This window comes from Bubalus bubalis, chromosome 19 (genome assembly GCF_019923935.1).
Source record: "Bubalus bubalis isolate 160015118507 breed Murrah chromosome 19, NDDB_SH_1, whole genome shotgun sequence".
Taxonomy (NCBI): domain Eukaryota; kingdom Metazoa; phylum Chordata; class Mammalia; order Artiodactyla; family Bovidae; genus Bubalus; species Bubalus bubalis.
This window is the reverse complement of record NC_059175.1, coordinates 8,346,562-8,362,870: the sequence shown is the minus strand read 5'-3', so window position 1 is coordinate 8,362,870 and position 16,309 is coordinate 8,346,562. Positions and strand designations below refer to the sequence as shown.

General features: G+C 38.3%; 1 protein-coding gene across 1 annotated transcript in view; it reads left to right on the top strand.

Annotated features, from left to right (window-relative positions):
* The window catches only part of FCHO2 (FCH and mu domain containing endocytic adaptor 2), a 123,888-nt gene that overhangs the window by 104,426 nt on the left and 3,153 nt on the right, over positions 1 to 16,309 (top strand). Inside the window, exons 21-24 of the mRNA XM_006062110.4 lie at positions 473 to 628; positions 991 to 1,123; positions 12,846 to 13,045; positions 13,765 to 13,829. Coding sequence (XP_006062172.1) covers positions 473 to 628; positions 991 to 1,123; positions 12,846 to 13,045; positions 13,765 to 13,829 — 554 coding nt within the window. The remainder of the gene's footprint in view (positions 1 to 472; positions 629 to 990; positions 1,124 to 12,845; positions 13,046 to 13,764; positions 13,830 to 16,309) is intronic.

Below are 16,309 nucleotides of genomic sequence, written 5' to 3'. Positions count from 1 at the left end.
TCTGATAGAGAGTAGTATAATCTGATGGTTTTTCGAAAGAAGGTGGTTCTTCTTTCAAAAGAACGTTTTTCAGGAGGAAAGAATATATAGTTGTGAGAAGCAGTGAGAAGCAAGGCACCTGACTTCACCTGCCACCACCAGGCCCAGCACTTTGTAGGGTTTGGAAGGAAAACGGCTACAGCTGGAGATAGTGTTACCAGGGAAGCAGTGGCCTTACGAGACCGCCAGGGGATGGTTTGAGCAAACATTATCAGTGTGCTTCCATTTGTGTTTGGAATTTAATTCCAGGAAAGACTGGTGTTAGATGAATACATCATTTCACAATTAATCATTTTTTATTAAGAAATAATTCATCCATAATTATAAAATGCTGTATATATAAATAAAGCCCTTTTTAAACTAAATATGCTTTAAATGGAGATTTAAATGCCTTATTTATAAACTTAAAATTTTTCACAATCTCCACTTTCAGGTGTATTGTGAAGATCACTGGTGACATGACAATATCATTTCCAAGTGGAGTTATTAAAGTCTTCACCAGTAATCCATCTCCAGCTGTGCTCTGCTTCAGGGTGAAAAATATCAGCAGACTAGAACAAATTCTTCCAAATGCACAACTTGTGTTCAGGTTTGTGTACTTTTATTTTGAAGGTGAAATTCCTTTTTAAGAAATTTTTTATTTCTTCTTTGAAGCAATAATAGTTCAGTTTGAAGATAGTACCAAAATTATGATGATTAATTAGGCTTCTGCTGTCTTTGTTTTATGCGTGCTGGTGGTGGTAATAGTTATTGTTAAATCCTTCTCTGCTGTACATCTTCTCATCTTTTAGGTAGCCTTCTACTGTGTACCATTCTTTATCCCCTAACTTTAATTTCTTCTATCCTATCTTTTGGTTCATTTCTACTAGTCTTTCCCAAGTCACCAAATTACTACAGAGAGGCAGATAAAAAAGATAAATAAAATAATGAAAATATTTCTTATACATACAGTGATCCATCACAGTGTGATTCTAACACAAAAGATTTCTGGATGAACATGCAAGCTGTTACTGTCTACCTCAAGAAGCTATCAGAGCAAAATCCAGCTGCTTCTTACTATAATGTAGATGTATTAAAGTATCAGGTAAGTATCATATCATTAATAAAATATTTTAATATTCATTAAAATATTAGCAAATAGAATATTGCATATCATTAAATAACATGTCATAGCCAAAATGAAGTTCATTTGAGCAATGCAAAGATATTTCAAACTTTAAAAATCTTTTCATAAGCTTATGGAGATTTTGACCAATTTGATCAAATTCACCACCTATTACCAATTAAAATACTCTGTAAATATAAATATATGAATATGTCCTTCACCTTAAAAGACTAGCATATCAATCTTAATAATGAAATACCTAAAGCATTGAAAGAAGTGGCAAAGACACCTATTATTCCTATTAGCATGTAAGATTTTTCTGGATGTGTTAGTATAGTTCAGTTCAGTCACTCAACTGAACTGAAAAGTGTCCAACTCTTTGCGACCTCATGAATTGCAGCACGCCAGGCCTCCCTGTCCATCACCAACTCCCGGAGTTCACTCAAACTCACGTCCATCGAGTCGGTGATGCCATCCAGCCATCTCATCCTCTGTCATTCCCTTCTCCTCCTGCCCCCAATCCCTCCCAGCATCAGAGTCTTTTCCAGTGAGTCAACTCTTCACATGAGGTGGCCAAAGTATTGGAGTTTCAGCTTTAGCATCAGTCCTTCAAAAGAACACCCAGGACTGATCTCCTTTAGAATGGAGTGGTTGGATCTCCTTGCAGTCCAAGGGACTCTCAAGAGTCTTCTCCAACACCACAGTACAAAAGCATCAATTCTTGGGTGCTTAGCTTTCTTCACAGTCCAACTCTCACATCCATACATGACTACTGGAAAAACCATAGCCTTGACTAGACGGACCTTTGTTGGCAAAGTAATGTCTCTGCTTTTTAATATGCTATCTAGGTTGGTCATAACTTTCCTTCCAAGGAGTAAGCGTTTTAATTTCATGGCTGTAATCACCATCTGCAGTGATTTTGGAGGCCAAAAAAATAAAGTCTGACAGTTTCCACTGTTTTCCCATCTATTTCCCACGAAGTGATGGTTAGACAAGAGAATTAAGTAATTGGTGATAAATTTGGTAAAGAACCAAAGTAATTAGTACAGGTGATATATTTCTGAATATATCAAGAGATATATTGATATCAATATATCTCAAAAGAATCAACTTAAAAACTGATGTAGGAGAATTTAGCAAAGTGGTCATTTAAAAATTAATATTAAAAATTAATAGCTTTCAAAATAACCATTTAGGAAAACTAATGGAGGAAAATATTCACATCAAAAAAAAACTAATTAGAGCTGGAGACAGTGTCCAAGGTGGTAACACAGGAAGATCCTGAACTCACTTTCTCCCAGGGACACACCACATCTAGCTGCATGTGGAATGTTCCCTCTTAAAGAGACTGAAAGATAGCTAAACAGCTCCTTTGCATCAGCTCATAAGAAAAGGACCACACTGAGGCAAGTAGGAGAGGCTGAGATCCAGCTTCACCACAGGCCTCAACCCCAGCAAAGCAGCCTATTTATTACCTGATGGAACTCAGAAACATGGAGCTTATTTCTGAGGAACAAACGGTTTGTAACCAGCACAGACACTCCAGCTTCTGAGACCTGCACTTGATAGACAAGTCCCTGAAACATCCAGCTTTGAAAACCAGTGGAGCTCACATCCACAGGAACCAAGGGCTGCAGGGATCTGAAACAGCTTTAAAGGGCTTGCATGCAGACTCAAGTACTCTAGGTATACAAGTGGCCATGTGAAGGAGATTCATTTGCTGATCTTAACACTCTCCAGGGAATGAGGTGCTGAAGGGCACCTCTTTTGCTCTCTCCCAGCAAACAGGTACCACTTTATGATTATTTTTACTATAGACTTTTTCTCTTGGTGGGTGCTACTTTATCCTCCAACCAGTGGACTCTCCCTCTCTTATGCTAAGGCTGGCAAGTGCTTTTTTATTTAAGACTTCCCCACCCCCCTTTCCTTGGTGGCTGTCATCTTTGTGCTGTCTTCTGCAACACTGGTATCTACTAGAGGAATTTTTATAGATGTCAGGTGCCCCAAGTTTTTCAGCTGTAGCCCAAGGGACACCCCTTGTTCTCCTGGCTCTGGAGGCCAGGGTAGCTTATAATTCTGAGTCCCACAGGACTATAACAGTTGGTGATACAGTTCTTGGCAGGCTACTGCCACCAGGGTAATGCACAGAAAGCAGACTGAAAAGCTTCTGTAGTCTTTGTCTAAAAGACTTCATTTGCTTGGCCTGGAATAGCAGTCCAAGGGACGGGCTTCAGATTTGACACACATCTAGGAGTCTGCAGGTATGTTCTCAGAGAACATAGCCTTGGGGATGCAGTCAGTTCACTCTCTGCCTTGCCCCAGCTCCTCAGTTTCTCCCAGAAAGGAACTTATACACTCGTCCAGAGCCCTGATTTTTATGACTGTCAACCAGGGGACATCTCCAGATCCCCTGATCAGGTAGCCAGCAGGGCTTACACTTGTGTTCAGTCCCACAGGACTATATCTATTTGCCTGCTTTCAAAGCTGCTGCCTGAGGGTCTAGCTTCCTAATCAGTCTGAATCTACATGCTGGCAGATTTCCTGCTTTGGAACACTAACAGGTCTTGGCACACCCTTGATCATCAGGAGCTAGTAAATATAAAATAGGCTGCTTGGACAATCACCAAGGTTTGAGAAGCAACCAAGAGCTAAGGCAAGGTTGAACAATAAGGTTCATCTCTTACAAGAGGTTAGTCATTCAAGACTGGAAGGGATGGCTATTTAACCTAATACAAAGAAGTACAGAAAATCAAATAAAATGAGGAAACAGGAATATATTCCAAACAAAAGAATAAGCTAAAACCTTAGGGAAAAAACCTTGATGAGACAGAGGTAGGTAATTTACCTGGTAAAAGTTCTAAGTAGTGGTATTAAAATGCTCACCTCACTTGGGAGAAGAATGGATAAGCACAGTGAGAATTTCAACAAAAAAATAGAAAACAGAAGAAAGTAACAAATAGAAGTCACTGAACTGAAGAATACAGTAACTTATTTGAAATATGTACTGGAGGGGTTCAGCCACACACTACATGAAGCAAAGACAACACAAGTGAATGCAGACAGGGCAGTGAAACTCACCTGAATCAGAACAGCAGAAACAAAAAACTTTAAAAAGTGGACATAGCTTATTGGACAGCATCAAGCAAACTAACATTCACATTTTGGGAGTTCCAGAAGGAGAATAAAGAGGCTGGAAACTTATTGAAGAAATAATAGCTGAGAACTTCCCTAAGAACCTGGGGAAAGAAACGGACATTAGATCCAGGAAGCCCAGAGAGACCCCCACTAAGACACATTATAATTAAAATGTTGAAAGTTTAAAAAAAAAAAAAGAATCTTAAAAGCAGCAATGGAAAAAACCAAGGGAACTCTCTTAAGACCATCAGCAGAAACTTTGCAGGCCAGAGGGATATATTCAAAGTAAGTTTTTAACCAAGAATTCTCTACCTGACAAGGTTATTGCTCAGAATTGAAGGAAAGATAAGAGAGTTTCCTAGACAAACAAAATTTAAAGGAGTTCATCACTAATAAACCGGACTTACAAGAAATGTTAAAGGGACTTCTTAAGCTGAAAAGGGTGCTAATTGGTAACAAAAATATGAAAGTATAAACCTCACTGGTAAAGGTAAATGTAGAGGTGGATTAATCATATATAGGTAATATGAAGGATAAAAGACAAAAATAGTAAAAAATAACTACAATAATTAGTGAAGGGATACACAAGATAAAAAGATGTAAAATGTGACGTGAAAAACAAAATTGGGAGAAGTAAAAATGTAGAGCTTTGGAAAGTATTCAAACTTAAGTTGTTTGCAACTTAAGACTGTTAGGTTGTTAAATGTAAAGTGTTAATGTTGGTTTCTTAGTCGTGTCTGACTCTGCAACCGCATGGACTGTAGCCTGCCAGGTTCCTCTGGCACATTAGACTAGATAGACTTAACAGATAATTAGAAAATATTCCATCCAAAAGCAGCAGAATACATATTCTTCTCAACTGCATATGGAACATTCTCCAGGATCATACATTAGGTTAAAATACAAGTCATAATGAATTTAATATTGGAGTCATTTCAGGCATCTCTTTCTGGGTCACAGCAGTATGAAACTAGAAATTGGTTACAAGAAGACTGAAAAATTCACACATATATATAGATTACACAGTATGCTACTGAGGAACCAGTAGGTCAACAAAGAAATCATAGGAGAAGTAAAAAAATACCTTGAAACAAATGAAAATACAATATACCAAAATTAATGGGATGCAGCAGAAGCATTTCTTAGAGTGTAAGTTCAAAGTGATACATGCCTACCTTAAGAAGAAAGAATAATCTTGGACAGCTTAACTTTACACCTCAAGCAAATAGAAAAAGAAAAGCAAACAGAGCCCAACATTGGTAGAAGGAAGGTAATGACAAAGTTCAGAGCAGAAATAGATACTAAGAAAAACGATCAGTGAAACTAAGAGCTGGTTCTTTGAAAAGATAGACAAAATTGACAAACTTTTATCTAAACTCACCAAGATAAAAGGAGGGCTCAAATAAAATCAGAAACAAAGGAGGAGTTGTTACAACCAGTACCATTGAAATACAGAGAATCACAAGAGACTACTATGAACAATTATATGTCAACAAATTGAACAACCTATAAGAAATAGATAAATTGATAGGAACATCCAGCCAGCTTTCCAGTACTGAATCATAAAGTAGAAATATGAATAGATCAGTTCCTAGCAAGGAGATATGAATCCATAATCAGAACCCTCCCAACAAACAAAAGTCCAGGACCATATAGTTTCACTGCCAGATTCTGCCAAGCATTAAAAGAATTAATACCAGTTCTTCTCAAACTGATTCCAAATAGATGTTAGGGATTAGATCTGATAGATAGAGCGCCTGAAGAACTATGGACGCAGGTTCGTGACATTGTACAGGAGGCATGATCAAGACCACCCCCAAGAAAAAGAAATGCAAAATGGCAAAATGGTTGTCTGAGGAGGCTTTACAAATAGCTGAGAAAGGAAGAGAAGGTAAAGACAAAGAGAATAGGAAAGATACACCCATTTGAATGCAGAGTTCCAAAGAATAGCAAGGAGAGATAAGAAAGCCTTCCTCGTGATCAATGCAAAGAACAATAGAATGGGAAAGACTAGAGATCTCTTCAGGAAAATTAGAGATACCAAGGGAACATTTCATGCAAAGATGGGCACAATAAAGGACAGAAATAGAATGGACCTGACAGAAGCAGAAGATGTTAAGAGGTGGGAAGAATACACAGAAAATACACTATACAAAAAAGATCTTCATGACCCAGATAATCACGATGGTGTGATCACCAACCTAGAGCCAGACATCCTGGAGTGCAAAGTCAAATGGGCCTTAGGAAGCATCACTACAAACAAAGGTAGTTGAGGTGATGGAATTCCAAATGAGCTATTTGAAATCCTGAAAGATGATGCTGTGAAAGTGCTGCACTCAGTATGCCAGCAAATTTGGAAAACTCAGGAGTGGCTACAGGACTGGAAAAGGTCAGTTTTCATTCCAATCCCAAAGAAAGGCAATGGCAAAGAATGTTCAAACTACCATACAGTTGCACTCATCTCACACGCTAGTAAAGTAATGCTCAAAATTCTCCAAGCCAGGCTTCAGAGTTCATAAACCGTGAACTTCCAGATGTTCAAGCTGGATTTAGAAAAGGCAGAGGAACCAGATCAAATTGCCAACATCCATTGAATCAACGAAAAAGCAAGAGAGTTCCCCAAAAACATGTACTTCTGCTTTATTGACAACACCAAAGGCTTTGATTGTGTGGATCACAACAAACTGTGGAAAATTCTTCAAGAGATGGGAATATTGGGTCACCTTACCTACCTCCTGAGAAATCTGTATGTGGGTCAAGAAGCAATAATTAGAACTGGACACGAAACAATAGACTGGTTCCAAATAGGGAAAGGAGTACGTCAAGGCTGTATATTGTCACCCTGCTTATTTAGTTTATATGCAGAGCACATCATGCAAAATGCCAGGCTGGATGAAGCACAAGCTGGAATCAAGATTGCTGGGAGAAATATCAATAACCTCAGATATGCAGATGACACTACCCTTATGGCAGAAAGCGAAGAAGAACTAAAGAGCTTCTTGATGAAAGTGAAAGAAGAGAATGAAAAAGTTGGCTTAAAACTCAACATTCAGAAAACTAAGATCATGGCGTCTGGTCGCATCACTTCCTGGCAAATAGGTGGGAAACAATGGAAACAGTGAGAGGCTATTTTTGGGGGCTCCAAAATCACTGCAGATGGTGACTGCAACCATGAAATTAAAAGACTCTTGCTCATGACCAACCTAGACAGTGTATTAAAAAGCAGAGACATTACTTTGCCAACAAAGGTCCATCTGGTCAAAGCTGTGGTTTTTCCAGTAGTCATACATGGATGTGAAAGTTGGACCATAAAGAAAGCTGAGCGCCGAAGAATTGATGCTTTTGAATTGATGCTTTGTGGTGTTGGAGAAGACTCTTGAGAGTCCCTTGGACTGCAAGGAGATCAAACCAGTCAATCCTAAAGGAGATCAGTCCTGAATATTCATTGGAAGGACTGATGCTGAAGCTCCAGTACTTTGCCACCTGATGTGAAGAACTGACATTGGAAAAAACCCTGATGCTGGAAAAGATTGAAGGCAGGAGGAGAAGGGGACAACAGAGGATGAGATGGTTGGATGGGATCACTGACTCGATGGACATGAGTTTGAGCAAGCTCTGGGAGTTGGTGATAGACAGGGAGGCCTGGTGTGCTACAGTCCATGGCATCGCAAAGAGTTGGACACGACTCAGCGACTGAACTGAACTTCTCAAACTCTTCCAAAAAAAAAAAAAAGAGGAAAGACTTCCAAACTCATTTTATAAGACCAGCATTACCCGGATACCAAAACCAGATAAGGACAGAACAAGAAAAAAATTACAGGCTGATATCCCTAATGAATCGGAGAAGGCAATGGCACCCCACTCCAGTACTCTTGCCTGGAAAATCCCATGGATGGAGGAGCCTGGTAGGCTGCAGTCCATGGGGTTGCTAAGAGTCACACAGGACTGAGCAACTTCACTTTCACTTTTCACTTTCATGCATTGGAGAAGGAAATGGCAACCCACTCCAGTGTTCTTGCCTGGAGAATCCCAGGGACGGGGGAGCCTGGTGGGCTGCCATCTATGGGGTCGCACAGAGTCGGACACGAGTGAAGCGACTTAGCAGCAGCAGCAGCAGCATCCCTGATGAATATAGATGTAAAAATCTTCAACAAAATAATAGCATACTAAGTAATACATTAAAAAGGTCATACAGCATGATCAAGTGGGATATATTCTAGGGGTGCAGGGATGGTTTTACATCCAGAAGTCAATCAACATAATATACAACATTAAGAAAAGGAAGATGAAAATCATATGCTCTTCTCAGTGGATTACAGAAAAAGAATTTGACAAGATTTAACATCTATTTATGGTTAAAAACTCCCAATGCAGTGGGTATAGAGGCAGTGTGCCTCACCATAATAAATGCTATATATGACAAGCCTACAGCTAGCATCAGGCTCAGTGGTGGAAATCTGAAAGCTTTTCCTCTAAGAGCAGGTATAAGACAAGGAGGCCCACTCTTAACTCTTTTATTCTAGCCAAATCAATTAGGGAAGAAAAAGGAAAGGCATCCAGTTTTATCACTCTTTGCCAATCACATAATATATGTAGAAAACCTTTAGACTCCTTCAAAACAAAACTTAGAATAAATACTGAATAATAAATGAATTCAGTGATGTTGCAGAATCCAAAATATATCTGTTGTGTTTCTGTACGCTAATAATAAACTAGAAGAGGAAATTAAGAAAATAATCAAAAGAATAAAATACTTGGAGATAAATTTAACTAAGGAGATGAAATACCTGTACACTGAGAACTAGAAGATAGTGACAAAAGACAAAACTAAATGAAAAGCTAATCCGTGCTCATTGGTGGAAGAACTAAAATTGTTAAAATATCCATACTACCCAAACGGATGTAATGTAATACCTATTAAAATTTCAATGGCATTTTTTCACAGAAATAGAATGTGCTTAGTTGCTGAGTCATGTCTGACTCTTTGTGACCCCGTGGACTGTAGCCCACCTGTCCTTGGGGGTTCTTCAGGCAAGAATACTAGAGTGGGTTGCCATGCCCTCCTCCAGGGCATCTTCCCAACCCAGGTTTCCCACAGAGCAGGTAGGTTCTTTACTGACTGAGCCACCAGGAAAGCCCCAGAAATAGAATAAACTATCCTGAAATTTGTATGGATTCACAAAATTTGTATGGATTTGGTCAAGTAGCCAAAGCAATCTTGAGAAAGGACAAAATGCTACAGGCATTGCGCTCCATGATTTCAAACCATATGACACAGTAATCGAAACATGGTATTGGCAAAAAATAGTGAAATGAGTCAAGCAAAGGAAGACAGAAATCGCAGGATCTTTCTTATATGTGGACTCTCTAAAACCAAACAAACTAGACCAAGTTCATAGGCACAGGGAACAGATTGGTGACCGCTGGGGCACAGGGGGCTAGGCATAGGTGAAATGCATGAAGTGGGGGGGTTGGGGAGTAAAAAATTACAGACTTGTAGATATAAGTAAGTCATGGGAGGTAATGCACAGCATGGTGACCAAAGTTGTTAATTCTGGGTTACATGTTTCCAAGTTGCTAAGAGTATATTTTAAAAGTTTTCAGGACAGGAAAAAAATTTGTAGTATATACGTATAGTGACACCCAGTAACTAGACTTACTGTGATGATCTTTGTGGTCACTGCACAATGTATATAAATATCAAATCACCACATTGTACACCTGAAGCGAATATATCATTTATACTTAAAAATTGTTTTTAAAAAGATCTATTATAGCATCCCTTTCCTGTGGCTACAGTGAACACACACATTTTTTTTTCAAACTAAGAGACATATCTCTTCTGCCTTGAATATTGTTAGAAAGGCATACTTTAAAAAGGAATACTTATGTTGTAAAAATCTGTTTCTAAATTAGCTTATAAATTTAATGTGACCCTGATCAAAAACTTGGTGAATTCTGGAGACCTGACAATCATTTTTAAGTTCTCAGAAGCATAAAGCTTGGAAAATTAAGAAATGTTTTAAAAAGTAACCTAAAGTACTGTTTAGTTTTAATGGGAAAACATTATAAGCCAACAGTATTTAAAATAGTTTGGAACTGGCAGAACAATAGATGGCCAGATGAATGGAACAGATGAGAGTATCCAGAAATAGATCTAAGAATAAACAGAAAACTGCTTATATGACATAGTAGCATTTCAAGACAATGTGGAAATGATGAAGTTTTCAATAAGTGAAATTGGGGCAACAGACTAGAGATTTGAGGGGAAAATTTGGCTAAATCCCCAGCTCATACCTTAAACCAAAATAAAATCTGCATGTATCAAATGTTTAATAATAATAAATCAAGCCATGAAGTGAAATGAAGTGAAAGTTGCTCAGTCGTGCCTGACTCTTTGTGACCCCATGGACTATACAGTCAGTCCATGGAATTCTCCAGGAGTGGTTAGCTGTTCCCTTCTCCAGGGGATCATCCAAACTCAGGGATCAAACCCAGGTCTCCCACATTGCAGGCAGATTCTTTACCAGCTGAGCTACCAGGGAAGCCCAAATAAAGACATAAAAAACACTAGAAGCATGGGTGACTATATGTATATCCATGGGTATATATGTATGTGTGCTGGGTGTTTATTACATGTTTTAATCTTAAAGTGTGGAAGACCTAAGTATACTACAAACCCAGACGACATGCAATAAGCGAATAAGATACTTGAGACAGAAAGAAATGAATCTGTGTGTGTTTATATTTGTTTAAACAGAATCAGTATTTAATCTGAGGGAAACGTATTATGTAAAATAGATCAAAAGGTTTACGTCAAAGGATCCTTTTAAATTACAAGTAAAAGATGAATGACTCAATAGATAACTTTTAGAAAGATGCTCCATGTCAGTAGTAATCAGAGCAATGACTGTTAAGACAACAATGAGATAACCAGTTTTAGTTCTCATTAGATTGACCAAAATGAAAAAGATTGCTCTAGTAGGAAAGGTGTGTGTGGGTGTGCATGCCCATTCATGCCTGACCCTGCGACCCTATGGACTATAGCCCTCCAGGCTTCTCTCTCCGTGAAATGACCACTTGTTAATAGAAGTACAAATTAATAGAACCTCTTAGAAGGTAACTCTATTAGATTGTTGAGTAGATGTAACCTTTAATTCAACAGTTCCAGAAATCAGTTCTTTGAAATCACACAGATGGGGTTGGAAGGTACAAAGGATATTCACTTCAGCATTGTTTGGAAACCACTCGAGTACATGTCCACAGGAAGAGATTGATTAAATTAATTATTATGGCCATTTCAAAGAATGAGACAGATCTTGTTTGCATCCCTAGGAAGTCTGGAAGTGTATGTACCATGAGATTAACAGTGGGGAGTAAGTGCCAAGGGATAAGTTTCCTATTTTCATATTTTTATGTCTTGTTTGAATTTTTAATAGGGTAACTATTAAAAATGACTTATGTTTCTAGGAAATAGACTTAAAAGAATAAAAAAGTACTGCCACTTAAGTTGGCTTAAAGTTTATTCCAGGTATTCATTTTATCATTCATTCAGCAAGTATGTATTATTCAATGCTTGCTAATTGCTATGAGTAGCATAGGGAGATAGTAAACATAATAAGTAAATAATGTATATTGTGCTATGGAGAAAGCAAAGTCTGTAGAATAAGATATGGAAGAGTGAAGATGGAGTTTTCATGTTAAATTTAAACAGGATGATCAGAGTAGGTCTCATTGAAAAGGAGTAAGTCATTGTGATTAAAATTTCATTTGAAGTTTGGAGTATTCCAACTCCAGGCTTGCAGAACTGCATGGTGACCCAGTTTTTCTGTTTTAAATCTAAATTCTTATGAAGAATCTTAGAATTTTCTGTTGAATGTTGACATTCTCAAACGTTACCTGCATTAATAAGAATCATGTGGTTAACACCCTGATTTCTGTACTCTGTACCTGTTGAATCAGATTTTCTGCATTTGGAAGGCAGCAATGGTCAGAGAAGGAAATGGCACCCCACTCCAGTACTCTTGCCTGGAAACTCCCATGGACGGAGGAGCCTGGTAGGCTGCAGTCCATGGGGTCGCTGAGGGTCGGACACAACTGAGCAACTTCACTTGCACTTTTCACTTTCATGCATTGGAGAAGGAAATGGCAACCCACTGCAGCGTTCTTGCCTGGAGAATCCCAGGGACGGGGGAGCCTGCTGGGCTGCCATCTATGGGGTCGCACAGAGTTGGACATGACTGAAGCAGCTTAGCAGCAGCAGCAGCAGCAGTGGTAACCACTGATATCACCAATGCCTCCAGTTTTTCTGCATTTGGAGCCAGAGGAACATGCATTGTCCACAAGCACCACAGAAATTTTGATGTAAACAGTCCCATGTCTACACTTGGAGAGTCATGCTTATACCTTTGAGATGAGCCTGCTTCATGCTTCACTCTGCCTAGCAACAGACAACTCCCTCATTATTGTTTTTGAATGTGTGATCTCTTGTGTTCATGTATATGTCAGTATGACTTGTTTACTTTGTAGGTCAAAGGCAGTTGTTTGTTTTTTTCTCTCTTTAAAGGTGTCATCAAATGGTATTCAGTCCACTCCTCTAAATCTTGCCACATACTGGAAATGTAGCGCTGGCACCACGGATCTTAGAGTGGATTATAAGTACAACCCGGAAGCTATGGTGGCGCCGAGTGTGCTTTCCAACATACAGGTGGTGGTACCAGTGGACGGCGGAGTCACGAACATGCAGTCCCTTCCCCCTGCAATATGGTGAGTAAGTAGATTTCTGAATTCCTACTAAATTTCTGTCTGCAGTCCCCCAGTATAGGACCTCATTTCAGAAAGTTGTCTTACAAGTTTGAAAATTTTTAGTGTATTTTCACATAGAAATCATGTTATAAAATGTATTGTAGATTTTACTAGTCAAGCTCCAGTAGCTTCAACCCAGAATAAACAAACTAAGGTTGCTGTCCCCACCCAGACTTGAGTGATTCAGTACAACTTTACCCTCCAAGTACATTACTTCGCTAAACTATTTTTTCATTTAAAAATAAAGATAATGATTTTACAGAGTTAAATATAGTATCTAGCATATCTATAGGAAAACCTACCTGGTTAGTGTGCCTCTCTTGCTTCCTCCATTAATGTTAGTATATACTCTGACGACTCTTTGTTTATATCTGCTTCACCATTTAATAATAAAACTATTTTCCTTGAGTAATGAAGGTACTCAATCACCTATACATTGTTTTCTTTTCTCTTATCAACAGAAATAGAATTATATAATTTGGTAAATATCTACTTATTAAGAAAAATAATAGTATTTTGTTTATATTATTCATAAACACATTTTCACCAGTGATACTATTCTAAAGTAAATTTAGCACTAGTTCTAGTGAAATATTTAAAATGTATTTACTGGCGTGCTCATCCATGTACAAGGAAGGCATCATACTAGACACATTAGCTGAAGATACTTGTTCTTCCAGGAATGCAGAACAGATGAAAGCCTTTTGGAAACTGTCTGGTATTTCAGAAAAATCAGAAAATGGAGGTAAGTGTGTGCATGGTTTTTTTGTTTATAATGGCACTGAAAATGGATCTTTTAGGCATGTTTATGGAAAATTTTCTCCTGGAATTTCATGCCTTCAGTTCTAGAACTGACCACTAGGTGGAAGTTAATACCTTAAAGAATGGACCAATTGAGATTCAGAACACATTTTTTTCTTCTAGATTGAATGTGCTTTCTCTGTGAGAAAATGTTTTGCTATAACTTTATAAATATTATGTAAATATTCCTTATGTTCATGTGCTAACATTAAGAGAAGATACCTATTAATTTATAGACGTCTGGGAAACCTGATAATTGAAACTGATAACTAATTAAAGTAATTAACATGCTGTTTAGTTCATTCTGTTAATGGGGTCTGCCTGGCCTCCCGGAAATAGTACAGAAGCTCTCAGGCTTTAAAAACTCCCCTTGCCTATCTTGCCTACTCTTTCTCAAGAGAACCTTTCCTTGGTCATATACCCTTATTAAAACTATTAACAGCCTTTAATTCTGTGATCATTATTTCAAGAAGCAAGGTAATAGCCTCCGCCCACCACGTCTGCGTTTGTGCTCACAGTGCAGAGAAGTCTCTACTAGTCAGCTGGTCACTCCTAGTGTATCCTCTCACTCAGTTTAGAATATAATTCCCAGGACAGTCTTTAACATTTTAATGGCAGTTTCTCTTAATCAAAGGAGACTTCTCCTATCTCTTTTGAATGCCTAATTAATCTCCAATAACTTTTCCTATTAGGTAAGTTTTTTGGCTTTTCAAGTTTTACTCACTTTTTTCCTTTTGAGCATTTTAAGCATCATGTGATTAAAATATATCATCAGTAGTTTTTCTTAAAGGTATTTCTGCATAAAAGACCAGGTACATACTTGTATTGTTCACCTCCTGTGCTGAACTAGGCTTTTACTACTAGAGAACCACACTCCTAACCCAGCTAATCTCGGGTTCCTTTGTTTGTATTTGGTACTTAAAGGTTGCCTGTGTTCAAGTGGCAAATGTACTGATTTTTACTCTAGCTGTATGACTAGGAGATAAAACTGAAAGTCCTAGTTGAAACTGGAAGTACAACCAGTTAGCAAGGAAGAAAGGGTTTTTATATTTTAATATTTTCCCCATATTTAATGAAACAGTCTTATTGTAGATATTTGCCAAGACGGGAATTTGTTCTCTGAAAAACAGGATACAAATTTTCTAACTGGGTGTTGTAATTATAGTTTCCCTCTGCTGTTCAGGTATCATAGTGACTATGTGAGGACTGTGTAGAACCACATCTTACAAGTGTGGTTTCTGATTTGGTTAGTCAACCTTTAAAAAGAGATCTCCAAACTAGAATACGATAAAGTAGAAGTCTGTTTCTATTTTGGCTTCATGCTCCGGAGAGGAGCAGGAAATATTCTAAAGTTTAAGGGTTGCCCTGGTGGCTGCTCTTGGCCTGTGGTCGCACTTTCACAGAAGTGAGTTGCATATCACAAACTAAAACTTTAAGGAGCACTTGGACACGGGCTAAGAGTTAGACAGCAACTCACTTTCCCAACTGATCTGTGTGCCACCAGGTGCAGTAGTATAGGATGGGTCTTTGTTATATTTTCTTTCAAGTTTCTCTCTGTGGTGTTCAGTTTCTGCACGGGGAATCACAGAATGTCACTGTTTCTACCCAGCAATTCTGTCTACTTTCCTCAAACCAGAAACCTGGGAACCCTCCCTCTTAGGCTTCTCCTCCTATTTACCCTTTGACTTCAACTCCTGAATGTTTTCCAAATTCATTCTTCTCTTTCCTTTCCCTCAGTGTAGTTCAAACACACTTTTCCTGTCACCTAGAGTCCTAGACCATTTTATTGACTTTCAGGTGGTGTCCCTACCTTGCATCTTGTACCTTGTTGCCCTTCTAAGATTCTTACCTGAAATGTTTTGTCTTCCTTGTCTTTGGTGGCTCCCTACGTTTATTTCTTATTGTGGTCTTTAAAGATACTTAGAGCTTTCCTCAGCTACCAGTCTATCATCTTCTGCCACTTTGCTCCACTTACGTCTGTTCTCCTGATCTTCTGGTATAGATGTAGTTACCTTAAATGCATCGTGCTGTCAGCTCTCCGGTCTCTGCACCTGTAGTTACCTTTTCCTGAAACAGACCCCATCATCCCCACAACATTTTATGTGCTTTGCATCCATAGCTTTTGATAGTTTCTTTTGTATAATAAATTTACAATATTATAAATTTATAATATTCATAATTATATACTATTTCTGCCAGACTATTAGACTGAGGAATGTGGAATAAATGGTTACATTGAAAAGAAAGCCCCTCAGACATATTTGGCATGATTTTAAAAAGAAAGATGAATACAGAGGTAATACTGATACAGCTCTTCCCAGTCTTAGCTATCTTAGCTTCTTTACCTCTCCTGCCCCATGGTACTCAGCAGTCATTTCTATTTGGCTTTAATGCCCATTCATTGTTTCCAGGGCTTCCTTCCTT